Source organism: Phaseolus vulgaris, chromosome 3 (assembly GCF_000499845.2).
Source record: "Phaseolus vulgaris cultivar G19833 chromosome 3, P. vulgaris v2.0, whole genome shotgun sequence".
Classification (NCBI taxonomy): Eukaryota; Viridiplantae; Streptophyta; class Magnoliopsida; order Fabales; family Fabaceae; genus Phaseolus; species Phaseolus vulgaris.
Window position 1 is genome coordinate 25,191,922 of NC_023757.2, and position 14,533 is coordinate 25,206,454.

The 14,533-nt window shown below is 34.3% G+C and overlaps 3 protein-coding genes across 3 annotated transcripts; 2 read left to right on the forward strand and 1 right to left on the reverse strand.

Annotated features, from left to right (window-relative positions):
• Nucleotides 1–5,745: 5,745 nt before the first annotated feature.
• Nucleotides 5,746–7,672, forward strand: LOC137806929 (uncharacterized). The gene is made up of 3 exons (XM_068607324.1): nucleotides 5,746–6,128; nucleotides 6,206–6,332; nucleotides 7,129–7,672. The coding sequence occupies exons 1-3, from the start codon at nucleotides 5,820–5,822 to the stop codon at nucleotides 7,347–7,349; spliced, it is 657 nt and encodes a 218-aa protein (XP_068463425.1). The 5' UTR covers nucleotides 5,746–5,819; the 3' UTR covers nucleotides 7,350–7,672.
• A 1,676-nt stretch (nucleotides 7,673–9,348) lies between these two features.
• On the reverse strand, nucleotides 9,349–10,566 carry LOC137806927 (protein DMP2-like). Its single transcript, XM_068607321.1, has one exon. The coding sequence runs from the start codon at nucleotides 10,228–10,230 to the stop codon at nucleotides 9,610–9,612; it is 621 nt and encodes a 206-aa protein (XP_068463422.1). The 5' UTR covers nucleotides 10,231–10,566; the 3' UTR covers nucleotides 9,349–9,609.
• Nucleotides 10,567–13,695: 3,129 nt separating this feature from the next.
• On the forward strand, nucleotides 13,696–14,292 carry LOC137839421 (uncharacterized). The gene has a single exon (XM_068648537.1). The coding sequence runs from the start codon at nucleotides 13,696–13,698 to the stop codon at nucleotides 14,290–14,292; it is 597 nt and encodes a 198-aa protein (XP_068504638.1).
• Nucleotides 14,293–14,533: the final 241 nt, after the last annotated feature.

Here is a 14,533-nt window from a genome sequence, read left to right on the forward strand (position 1 = left end):
TTAATTGTGATAAATTTCCAAAAATCACTGCTGCATCACTGTTTTTCTAGAGTCAGAATTTTACACTTTGTACGGAACCTAACAAAAAAGGAACCTAACAAAAAATCTGCACAAAATAAGTTGCTGGAAAATAAATTGCTTGAATTAAAAGTGTCAAATCAACTCAAAAAGAAGAACAAACACATGGCTCATGATACCACATGATATGAGTTGATTGGGAGAAGACCCATTACATGACACTTTCCAAGAATTTGATCAAGATTCTACAAGCAATTCAAGAACACAAATCAAGAAACCAATGGGAAACCCATTTCAAGAACACAAATCAAGAAACCCATGGGAAACCCATTTCAAGAACATGAACCAAATAGAACATCAACAAGTAATTCTAACCGATTAAAACAAGAACCAATGACAAACTATTGATTAGAAACATTTAATAGAAACATTTGACCGATTGAAAATCTAGAACAAGAAACAAAACATGTGTTTAGAGTTTTTGATATAGAATGGGTATGGAAGAAGAAAATGAAGAGTTGAAGAAACTTATGTGGTTGAAGACAATGGGAGTGATCACGCCACTTGGATGGTGGAAGGCTCCAAAATGAGTGAGAGTGCTGCCACTTGAGGATTCCCAAGACCCACGAGATGAGACAAAGAGAAGGAAAGCAAGTCTCACAAAGAAACCACTCAAATTCTAGAGAGTAACATCACTTTCAATTTAAATATTCAACTTTCAACTTATGATACAAGGCACCATGTACCTCTATTTATACAAGGCAAGGGAGTTGGAAGAGTCACTCTTCTAGTTCCTTCTCTAAAATAGCGCCTAAGAGAGAAAGGAGTTGGAAGAGTCTTTCTAGTTCCTTCTCTAAAGTAGCGCCTAAGAGCCTTACATGAGAGGTTTCTTTTGGTTTTCCTCTTTGGTACTTTCCTAAGGCTACTCCTATATTATTTACAAAAGATATTAATTGGCTTGGACCTCATCTTTTGAGAAGACTAATAAGAAGAACTTCAAATACTTTGGGCTTTGTCCATTTCTCCTATTAATGAGGTCTTTATTTGTTTGTTGAGATGACCCTTCAAGTATAGCATCCTTGGTCATCTTCAAGTATTTTTTGTTCATATCAAAAGCACATGGAGGAAAAAGCCAAAGTGAGTGAAGGAAAGAACATGGAGGAAAAAGTCAAAGTGAGTAAAGGAAAGTACATGTAGGAAAAAGCCAAAGTGAGTGAAGGAAAGCACATGTAGGAAAATGACAAAACAAGTTTAAGTGAAACTCGTATACCACATTGGCAATTTCACTTTGAAGTTGTATTCACCATTGGAGATTTCACCTTAAAGTCGTGGGTACCATATTCACTCATTTAATTTGATGGCATAACTGATTTACTTGAAAGCACGCTTGCCTAAAAGCATGAATTAAGTGAAAGCACAATTCACTGCAAGCACAAATACCACAAATAACTTGAGTGAATGGGGGATTTGGAAAACATATTCAATTCCTCTTAATAATTTAAAAGCTTTTGGTAACTGTCATATATATACACTAAAAGCAAACAACCAATGAAAGTAACTCTTCCTAGAACCACAAAATCATCAAACTTATTTCACAGTTTAGGAAAGAAATCTTTATGGGAAGTTTCGATTAGAGTAGAATTTGTTTTATATATTCCTCTTTACAAGGTAATAATTTAAATTTTGTATTGAAATATTTTCTAAGTATTCACGCTGATTGCATGCACTTTATAATAACAATATTAATTATATGTTGCATGTGGTAGATGAATCCGTTTTACATTGGAAACAATTCTATTAGCACTCAGGAGGAACCCGTAATCAGAGATATTATTAATGAGTTTAGTAAAGACGAAGATGTTGATGATTTACCCGAAGATGGTGGTTTCTCAATGTCATCACTTCGACAAAGTGATTTCAATAATCAATCTAGACAAATAGCTTAATATGACCTTTCTGAACGGATGACTTTTCCTAATAAAGAGGCTACATTGGTTGTCATCAAACAATATCACATAGCTGAAGGGTTCAAATTTGTTGTCGTGGAGTCAAAGACGGATCGATATGTAGCCCAATCCACTAACTACAATAATGGATGTCAATGGCAGCTTAGAGCATCCTTCAGTAAAATCCATGATACATGGGAGATCAAAAGAATTGAAGCACCCCACACATGTTTGTCGAACACTTTTTTTGATGATCACATAAATTTGGACTCCAACCAAATTGCAATTGTAGTGGTCAATTCCATTAAAGCAAACTCATCCATCCATGTGAAAAGTTTAATTGCAGAAATTAAAAGTCGTTATGGTTATTCTGTAACATATAAAAAAGCATGGATGGCAAAACAAAAGGCGTTTGCCTTGGAATTCGGCGATTGGGACGAATCCTATAATCATCTTCCAAGATGGTTGCAGGCGGTTCAAGAAAGTGTTCCTGGGACATTTGTCGAATATGTAACTTGACCTTTTGTTATAGGCGGTGTTCAAGACAACTCGTGCAACATCTTCGAACGAGTATTTTGGGCTTTCAAGCCTTGCATTGATGGCTTTAATTACTGCAAGCCAATAGTCTAAGTTGACAGAACATTCTTGACCGGAAAATACCATGGAACTTTGCTAACTGCAATTGGTCAAGATGGCAACTGAAACATATTCCCTTTAGCTTTTGCAATAGTTGAAGGTGAAACAAAAGAAGCATTGATCTGGTTCTTCCGCCTGTTGCGATCACGTGTCATACCACAACAAAATATCTGCATGATAACTAATAGAGGAAAGACCATTTTATCAGCATTAAAATCTTCAGAAGTAGCTTGGGAAGGACATGGTCTCCTATCAGTATATTGCATATGCCACATTGCATTTAACTTCAATAAGAAGTTCAAGAATGTTGAGGCGAAGAGACAATTAATAAACATGGGTATTTATCTTAATTTAATTCACTTATATTGATTATTCTTGTTGCAACACAATCACTTTAAATCATTTAATTTTTTACATTTCACAGGTTATGAAATGAAACAACCAATTTTTCAGGCAAAGTTGTTGGCTCTAAAATCACAATTTTAGCAAGCTTTTGCTTGGATAGATCAAATACCTTTGGAAAAATGGACACAAGCATATGACGGAGGCAGGAGGTATGACCACATGACAACAAATTTAGCTGAGTGCATGAGTTCTGTATTAAAGGGAGCACGATCGTTACCCATATGTGCTCTTGTGAAGACAACTTTTGAAAGAACCAAATCTTGGTTTGTTGAACGAGGGACGAAGATAGAGTGCATGTTTTGAGTTGGCCATCAACATCCAGAATATATTATTGCCTTGTTACGGAAAAATGAACAACAATCAACTTTGTGTCATGTCCAAAGCTACAATAGACAAAATCCAGAGTTTGATATTCAAGAGCTATCCACTGCCCAAATACAACGCTTACCTATGTCATACACAGTAAGACTTAATGACTGGTGGTGTGATTGTGGGGAGTTTCAAGCTCTCCGACTTACTTGTGCTCATATTATCGTTGTTTGTTCGGCATGCCATTTACAACTAACAACATTCGTTGATCCTATCTATAGTTTGTAGTATATTTTGAAGGCTAACGAAGTTGAATTTCATCAAGTTCTAAATGAAGATTATTGATGAACTTATATGGGACTGAATATCATCTCGGATCCCTACATACGTCGTAAGGAATCAGGCAGACCAACAACTAATCGTATACATAATGAAATGGATGAACCACTTCTAAATAAGCCAAAAAAATGTTCTTATTGTAGGAATGAAGGCCACAATAGAGCAAATTGTCCATATAGACAATAGTAGAACGTAAACTCTTATACTATTTTCTTGCTTTCTATGACAATTAAGTTTTCAGTTAACGTTCTTCATTTTACTTTTTCAATTAAAGTTTAAGCTTTATTTTAGCATTTCAAATTTAGAATTTTACCAACTTAATTTTTTTATTATAGATTAAATTTAATTTAATCATTTTTTAAAATAATAATTTTATATTATTAAATATTATATCATTAATTTTATTAAAAATTTAAAATAGTTTTTATGTATAATAATTTTTTTTTTTCTGAAAACTTATTTAGTTAATTTTTTTAAAAAATATATTTTTATTTAATTATATATATAAAAAGTTATAATAGTAAATTAAATCTATCTAATTTTCTATTATTATTGTTATTATTTTAAATATTAAAATTTAATTTTCTTTAATTATATATTAAAATAAAGTTATAATAATGAATTAAATTTATCTAATTTTCTATTACTTTTATTTCTATTTTAAATACTAAAAAAATATATATTAAAATGATTATATATTAAAATATTTAAAACATATTTATTATATAATTCTTTTTAATTTTATATATTATTATATATAAACTTAGGATGTTGAAATCGTATTTCATATATATGATTTTTTTTCTAAAATTTAATATGTTAAAATATATTTTAATATTAAAATCGTATATGTGGAATACGATTTTAGTTAGAAATAGTAAATCTTTTATATGATTTTTAATTTTTTTCAAAATCTCTATTGTGATTGATGATTTTATTTTATGAAAATTTTGATTGTGGTTGGCGATTTACCCATTTTGAAAATAAAAAATAAATTTGGCCATTTTAAAAATATAAAAGAAAAATTGCACCATTGAGAAAAAAACCTTATAAGTCCGTAGGCATCACTAATGAAGGTTTATACGAGAATTTTTTCTTTATGTATCTTCATAGGTTCTTCTGCCATCCTCATACACAACGTGAAAAAATACTTTTTTATTTTTTTTGTGTCATCCCTATATAGTAGCTTCTGGATAATGTAATCCGGACACACATTTGAAAAAAGACTTTCGGATTACATAATCTAAAAACTAATCACGCATATGAAAAAAGACTTTCAGATTATGTAATTCGGAAGCTAATTACGAATTTGAAAAGAGACTTTTAGATTATGTAATCGGGAATATTACAAAGGGGTACTTTTGGAAATATAAAAATTTATGGAGGTACAGGAAGAAACAACCTTATACGAGGATGTCAGATATATCAGGGCTTCTAACATATTACTTATAGGGCAATTGCTTCCTGCACCATATCACTGCACCCAATTCCAGTGGAAAATAGTGGAAAAGAAAAAAATACCCTTAATCTATTATTTTTTTGTATTGCGTATTTTCTTATCCAGAATGAGCTTTTGATTTTTTTTCTGGATTTTTATTTTTGGAACATAAAAAGCTCTTATGGATCTATTTTTCAGAATATACTATTTTCAATTCTGGATTTTCATTTCCAAAATAAAAGATATTTTCAGAATTTTAAAATTGTGTTGGGTGCAGTTTCAAAAATATTGGTGTAGGAAGATTTTGCCTACTTATAGAAGTGAAAGCAAAGCAAAACCAATAATAAAAGAGAGAAAACGTTGTGTACAAATATTCATGCAAATGCTTCTCTTATTCTTATACCGTGTCTAGTCATTAATAAGACTGAATCTGTAAAATTCTTGTACATGTTGTATTCCATTTCTATCGTAATAAAAATCTCTGAAAAATTCTTCTACGTTTAATCGTCTACACTTAACAAAAGATAAAGAAACTTGCGTTTGCATATTCTGAAGTGGTAATAATGAGATGACTGGGTTGGGTTGAGTGTAATATGATTGGGCCGAAGTGGAGGCCCGAGAAGGAGGAGTTGGGCCCATATTGTAATTTGAATTTGTGAAGTGAAAGGAAGGAACCCTGGGGAAGGAAACGGCGTTTGGAGGTGGAAGGAGAAGCTGAATCGAGAAGAATGGGGTGGGAGAGCTACGTGGTGGTGCACAACATAGCAAAGAGGCACAACGTAGGAACGCTGGCTCGCAGTGCCACCGCGTTTGGCGTCTCAGAACTCATCCTCGTTGGCCGTAGAGATTTCAACTGTTTCGGCAGCCATGGCTCCTCCTCCCACCTCCGATTTCGACACTTCCACTCGCTCCACGACGCTCGCGACTTCCTCAAAGACAAAGACTGTGATATTTGCGGCGTTGAGATCACAAACGACGCTCTCCCTGTCAACCACCACCCTTTCAAGAAGAGCACCGCATTCCTACTCGGAAACGAGGTAGTTGCCTCTCAATCGCTTTTCCATCAATTTCAATTTTCCCCTTCACTCCTCAATTTGTTTTAATCTATCTGCAGGGCCAGGGTCTTTCTCCTAAGGAAATTCAGATATGCGACTTTTTCGTCTATATTCCTCAATATGGCGCCGGCACTGCTTCCTTGAATGTCACTGTAGCTGCTTCCATTGTGCTCCATCATTTCGCAGGTTTCGTTTTCTATCATTAGATCAATTACATTACTGTGTATTCAATTAAGGATTACCTTATTTTATATAAAAATTCCCATTTTTTTTGCTGCCTATGCCAACCTTTTTTCCAGTGCGTCTACTTCTTTGAAGTTGGAATATATGTTGTGCATCATAAATTATATTAGGTTAGATTATTTTATTTGATCTTTGTTGTTCTTTCCATTTTAAGCATTAGCCTCTCTAAACAAGAAAACTGTAAAATTTAGTATCCTTACTTGAATATTTGTCTATTGCTACGAAAGCATTTATAGACTAAAACTTAAAAATTTTGAGGAACTAAAATTTAAGTTAGAACATTTATAGAAACGAAGAGGATATTTTAACTGCTATTATGTACATCTTACGATTTTCACGAAATGACTGTTTCAGTCGTACAATGGATTGCAGAAGTCAAAGGGTGGAAAAAAAAAATACAAGTCCTGCAACTATTTATTTCTTTGCAAAAATACAAATGATTGATTGTCTTTTTATTCTGCATCAAAATTTGTCTGCAAGATACATTTATAATCGATTGTATGTATTTATTTTTATAACAATAAATGATTACGATCTTTTATTCTTATTTTCTTTCGAATTTATACTTTCTTTATCTTCAGCCAATTCATCATATTTTTCATTTTCAGCAATTGTGTACTAAACTATGGGAACTGCATTTTGTTACAAATGTAATCTTCGTTAAGATATCAGTGCAAACTGCTTTTGATATATTCCATATAAAAGTGTATGTAGTTGCTGAAACATTTGTTTTTGCCAGTCTGGGCTGGTTTTGAAGAGAGATCTCGTGATGGAAGTAAATTTGTTGTGGGTGAAAGACCCGTAAAACAGGGTCGACGTAATTACTGCACTGAAGCAAAAGATTCTATCATTGAAGAGCGTAAAGCTAGAAGAGAAAGTGCTGCCAATGGTTTCTTTGACGAGGCTGAGAGTAGCAATTCATCTGCAAACCTCCTTGATACATTATTTGTTGATGGCTGATGGAAAATGTGATTCCCTGACGGTAGTGATAATTTGTCTTTGAGATCGAAGGTTGAGGGCTTTAATGCATCAGTTGCAACAGAGGAGAAGCAACACCTTGTCTATGTAACATTTCAAACGAAATCATCAGGGGGGAAGGCAGCTACTGTGAGATCAGGTGTTTATATTGTAATTTATAGTGGAGTTTGCTGCAACTGTCCCCAGTTACGGGACATGAAGTTAAAATCAATATTGTTTTTGTAAGATGATACTGCCATTTGCTTTCACACTCTTTTTGGTTTAATAATCTTGTAATGGAACTAAAAATTTGCAGAGTCTAAAAATATATTCAACCACAGTATTATTTTAGATAATGAAATAGATTACATAATTTTCATTGAAAAAATAAAAATAAAAATAAAATATGATAAAAATATAAGAAAATTTTATAAATTATCAAAGTATTAATTATTTGATATTTAACTACTACTTATGATTTTATGTTTTAAATTATAGTATGAGTGGTAGTAGACTTGTTTTCTTTATGATTTTGTATACTTTTTTTAAAGTAATCAGCATTTTGAGAATTATTTATTTATCTAATTAAACTAGTACAGAATTTTTTAATGCGGTTTTAAAAGTCATAACTCCACTCTTGTTTTCAAGCGCTTCGATGATAATCTTATATTCGAAACTAATTTAAATCAGAAACTAGGTTTTGTTTTTATCTGGAGAAAATATTATTTTAAAATAATAAATTAAAGAAAAATAATGAATTTAATCTGTGAGATGAAAATTAGTCACTGTCATTTTATTATCGAAATTGACCAAGTCTTTGACTCCTGAAGATACTTAATTGTAAATTTATAAATTTTAAAAATTACAGTCAGCTTAAGTAGTTTCTAAAAAATAATGTTTGAAGAGTTTAATTCTAAAATAAATTAGTTTAAAAATTTTCTATCATTAGTTTAGAAATATATTTATACAGTAGGTAAACGTGACTTTAACTTATTAAACCTTATTTTACGACTGTTTCTTCCTGCACTTCCATATCTTCTTCTGGCACCTCCATACACAACATGAAAATACATTTTTATTCTTCTTGTGCCACCCCCATAGAATAACTTCCGGATTATGTAATCCAGAAATACATTTGAAAAAAGACTTCTGGATTACATAATCCGGAAGTTAAAAAAGACTTCCGAATTATGTAATCTGGAAAGTAATCATGCATCTGCAAAAAGACTTTTGGATTATATAATCCGAAAGCTAATTACAAATTTGAAAAATGACTTCCGAATTATGTAATCCGGAATATTATAGAGGGACATTTTTGGAAATATGAAAATCTATGGAGGTGAGAGAAGAAGGTATGGAGGTGCAGGAAGAAGCAGCCTATTTTACTATTACAGGAGTCCATCCTGTTAACATTAGGCCAAGTTTCATTTTCCCAGAACAGATGTTATAACTATTGGATCAAAATTTTTGATTATGAAATAATATTATTTATATAAAAACCAATATTTAGAAATAAAATAATTAGTTGTAATAGTAACTAAAGTAGATATTATTTTAAAAATTTTAAAAAAATTGATTTTTAAATTAGTTTATATTATTGTAAAATAGTTTTTAAATCAGTATCTAATTAGTAGGTTTTAACTATCAATAATTTAGATTTTAAATTTAGTAGAAAAACCTTAGATATTAATTGAATATCAATTTAAAAACCATTTAACAACAATAAAAATTAATTATTTTTTATCTTTGTTTCTATTTCATGATTTGTTTTGTAGTGATGTGTTATATATATGAGAATTGATAATTTGACATCCGTGTTTTAAATTACACCTTTTCAAATGATAAAAATATTTTTTTATATTTCATAACCTCTCTTACGTAAAGTTGTAATTTGGAGGAATAAAAAAAAATTGGGTGTCAAAATAATATATATATATATATATATATATATATATATATATATATATATATATATATACACTTTGTGCCATTACAACAGGAGTATCCACACAAACCCAATAGTACATAAAGAAAATTTTAGCCATGAAATTCTGATAAGACCAACCTGGTCCCTGTACAAACTCACAAGAACATTCCAAGAAGAAAGTTTTGAAGCAATATGCTATATTTATCGCTGTCCAAGTCACTAAAATGCAGGCGATTATTCTTCAGTTTAGAGTCACAGGAAATAGAAAAGTATACTGCATCACTTTTTCGTACCATGCGCCAATATATATTTTCACAGCCCCAAGTTTTATATTGATTAGGCATTGTGATTCGGATTGTGAGGAGGAGCTGTGTCGTTGGAATCAGAAGTTAAAGGGTATCCAATTCCATGGCGATAATTGGGAAAAATCATGAACAACCCACCCGCTACTGCCCCAATAGCTGTGGGAATCACTTGAAGAAGAAGCTTCTGAGTTGACTGAAAACCAGGGTAGAAGCACTGCACAGTGTTGCTGTCCAATAGCCCCAACACTGCAAACACAGTCAACGACAACACAGCATGCACCAAGTCTCCAAACTTGAGTCTGTAGCTTGACAGGTCAACGGAGTTGGAAGCCGGAGAAGGCCAGAGTCCCTTGGGGGTTACGATGCCATAGTGCCTCTGCTTGTCATTACCTGTGTAACTATCAGTGAAGGAAGAAAAGGCGCAACTGAGGCCACAGAGCAGAAGGAGAATGGCGCAGAGGGACTTGTTGGTGGCGTGGCATTCACCACTGTTGGTCAAAACGGGGTTGAGAAATTGGAACACGAACACTGTGCCTGTTGGGAGAAGCTTTATGAGGTTGCCAACTGATGCGCCAACTGATGCGAGGGTGCTGTTTCTCAAACCATTGTTTTTTGAGGTACTTGGTAACAATGATGAAGTGTCTGCAATCATTTTTTGTTTGTCTTTGTACTGTTATTTTTTTCTGCAGTTGCATGCAGCTCAAACTGTTTCACAAACATACCACTGGTATTGTATTAGTTTGTGTTTTTTGTTTCAGTGCCCCATGCCTGTGTTCATCTTATAGGAGCACAAGTAGGTTGTTACGTAAAATCACTAGCAATCATATGGGGAGCATTCATTTTTGGAGATCCCATATCGACAAGAGATTAGAGTCTTTCATTGTATATAAGTGGATGCAAACCTCAATCCTATGAGCTGATTTTATGGAAGTTGAGTTAGACTTAAAATCCACTTTGTAATATTCATCTTCAAAAATCATGACCATCTATTCAATGACATGTACATTGAACCATTCCAAAGATTTTCAGAATAAAAGTCATACAAGAAAAAAAAAAATACAGCGAACACAAAGTCAGACAAAAGAGAGAGCAATATTCTGAATTTTCATTTCCCAAGTGTGACTCAGTTGGATCGAGATCCACTGTCAACAAATTTCAAGATTATAATAATCTTTTGATTGAAGCTTAAATTTATTTTTCAAGATCGTATGAGAGTTATTGAGAGTTTATTCTTACGAAATTTGGTGGAATTAATGAGTAACTAGCTATCTATTACCCACACAAATATTCATCTCAACGTACAATATTATTGACATGAAAGGGTATTTTATAAACAAGCCAACTTTTTTTGAAATAGTTATATAAGAAAGTTATATATTAATGTATACATAAATTAGTTTTATTATAGAGAAAATAACTTTTATTTTAATTTTATTTTCTTTCTTAGTACTTATCAAGAAACAAGTCCAAACTTATCCTAAGCTATTAACAATAGGAGCATATTTTACTATACCTTGTTAAATTGTTAGACAGAATAAAAAATAATAACAATACATCCATTATTCATTAATTGATACATTTCAACTATTGCTTATCAAACAAAAATACACTTCAACTTGCAGATAAAAAAAAAACACTTCAACTACTGAATAATTTAAATGAGTTTTTGGTAAATAATGACTTTATCTCATAAGATAAACTCAATTTATTTTTTAAGAAATGTTTATAGAGATATTATCTAAAATATTATCTATGACTTATTCCTCCACATATTTATCAAGAAACAAGTCCAAACTTAGCTTAGGATAAATAGGAGCATATTTTACTATACCTTATACCTTGTTAAATTGAAAGACAGAATAAAAAAATCACTAAAAAAAACATGAGATAGAAACCAATTTTAGAAACCAAGAATAATTAGTTTTTGGTTTCTAAATTAGTTTCTATTATTGTTAAATAGTTTTTAAATTAGTATGTAATTAACTATCAAGGTTTTAACTACCAATTATTTAAATTCTAAATTTGGTAGGAAAAACTTTTGTAGTTAATTAGATACCAATTTAGAAACCATTTAACAATAATAGAAACTAATTTAGAAACCAAAAGTTTTTTAGTTTCTAAATTGATCTTTGATCTAATCACTGTTGTATCAGTCGGTCACCGGACGACCGAGTCAAACGACGCACAATATAACAAATGCGTAATAAAGTAGTTGTAAATGAAGTTAAATAAGTCAAAGACACACTTCGAGATACACCTCCGTGATATCAGGAAACCACCACACACGATCTGAAGACCACTACGCACGTCTTGGTGAACGGATTATCTAACCCACACAAGTGGAGGCCTAAGTCAACCTATAAATAAGACTTCTGAAGGGGAAAAACGTAAGTTTTTTCATATCTTATAAGAGAACAAACCAAAATACTAGCACTGACTTGAGCGTCGGAGTGCAATCGCAGGTACCCCCGACCGGCGGAGCACACACACAGCGAAAGGAAGGACTTCAAAGGATTAGAAGATCATCAGCACGACAACGAATTGTGTACCAGTGGATAAACATTACCTAGGCCCCGTCATCCATACAGGTACAATTGGCGCCCACCGTGGGGCCTAAGTAATTTTTAGCCTTGCAAACACAAGGACTTCAACGAGCAACGATGGTATCCACAATGAACAAGACTAACAACAACAACACGACGGAAGAGCAAATGGTGATGCTCCAAGCCCTCCAAGCCCAGATGCAGGAACTGTGACAAAAGGGAATCACAGATCAACTGCGTCATGAAGAGGATCGGCGTAGGCAAGAGGAAAAACAACGTCGGCAGGCAGATGAGATGGCTCAGTTGAAGGAGCAGAACAAAAGGTTGCTTCAACGACTTGAAGAGTCCGAATGGGAAGAGCATTCCCACACACCAATATCGACGCCGCAAACACATCAATCCAGGACAAAACCACCAACTCTCCAAATTCATGGGACACATCACGGTTCACTTACACACCACACACACCAGAGCTTTAAATATGTCACTCCTGACAAGGAAGAAAATCCAAGGGGTCACCCTTTCATGGACAACATCATTGCTGCACCTTTTCCCGATAAGTGGAGAGGTTTGACAATGAACCTCTACGATGGTTCTACTGATCACTTAGAGCTTTTATGGACAAATTCAGCAAGGTTTGTATGGGGATTAGGAACTTGAACCCAGAGATAGCAATGCACCACTTAGTCTTGACCATACTGTTAGGCCAGTTTACTGAAAGCCTTATAAAACGACCACCATATAACATGGACGAACTAAGAACGAGAGCCACCAAATTCATGCAGATAGAAGAACACGTTGATTATCACAGAACAACACTGGTAGAGGCTTCTGAAAAAGAAAGGAATAAGGGCGTCCGTCCTCCCACAATGGGGACCGACCGCGATCGATACTGTTTGAACCGAGGTCCTCGTTTCCACAACTATACCCCTCTAACAGTACCTAAAGGAAAAATTCTGGATGAAGCCTTACAAGTCAAACTTATCCCGACTCTCAAACAAGCGTAGACACCACACAATGTAGATACGACCAAACATTTTCAGTATCATCGCAATTACGGCCACACGACCGAAGGCTGCCAAGCATTAAATGATAAAATAGAAGAACTTGTTCAAGCTGGTCATCTCCGCAAATTCATTAGAACGTCTACCGCCGCACCACGGTCACCTCAACGTAAGATTGACTACTTCAGAGATAAAGAACGCTCTGGACAAAGAGACACTCGCAGCCGTGATTATTATCGACGTACGACCCGACAAAAACGAAGCGAAAGTCCGGTCAGACGGACCCGTCCCCGAAGTGAGAGCCCTGAGCAGAAAAGCCGAACCAAACAAAGGGTTCGTTAAGTTATTAACACTATTGCTGGCCCAGTTTCGCTCGGCGTACCAGCTCAGGAAGTTAATTATATCGCAGGCGGCTTCGCAGGTGGTGCATGCTCCAACTCGGCAAGGAAGAAACATGTGAGGGCTATTCAATCCATCCATTCAACTTCAACACATAAACATCCACACATACCTCCAATTACCTTTACTGATGACGACTTTACCGCAATTGATCCAACCCAAGATGACCCCATGGTCATCATGGTGGACATAGAAAAATTTGCAATAGCGAAGGTCCTAGTAGACCAGGGTAGCTCGATCGACATCCTATATTGGGAAACCTTTAAGAAGATGCGCATTTCCGAAACAGAGATAAAACCTTATGATGAACAGATAATTGGATTTTCAGGAGAACGTGTAGATACCAAGGGATACATTGATTTATTCATTACTTTCGGTGATGACTCTCTAAGGAAGACAATTAACATCCGATACCTGCTAGTCAATGCCAACACCTCTTACAACATACTGATCGGACGTCCTTCTATCAACAGGTTGAAAGCTATTGTTTCCACCCCTCATTTGGCCATGAAGTTTCCTTCTGTTAATGGAAATATTGTGACGGTGCATGCCGATCAAAAGACTGCACGGGAGTGCTATGTAGCTAGCGTAAAAGTTGAACTGACCAAGCGATTATATACTACGACGAACGGTCGATCCCCCAGTAGAAGAGGACGGTCGCAAGAAAGGCGTTCTAGAGGTCGAAACTCCAGGAAACACTTAGTTGCCTTGGTAGACCTGGATCCAAGGCTGGATGACCCTCGGATGGAGGCCGGAGAGGACCTTTAACCTGTATTTCTCTGCGACAACGACCATAAAACATACATGGGGACATCCTTAAAGCTGGATGACCAAGAGGTGATAAGTAAAACATTAATCAAGAATACAGACCTTTTTGCTTGGACCGCCGCAGACATGCCCGGGGTAAAACCCAATGTCATTACCCATCATCTGTCCGTATACAAGGAGACTAGACCAATAGCCCAGAAAAAAAGGAAACTAAGGGAAGAGAAGCGTCAAGCGGCCATAG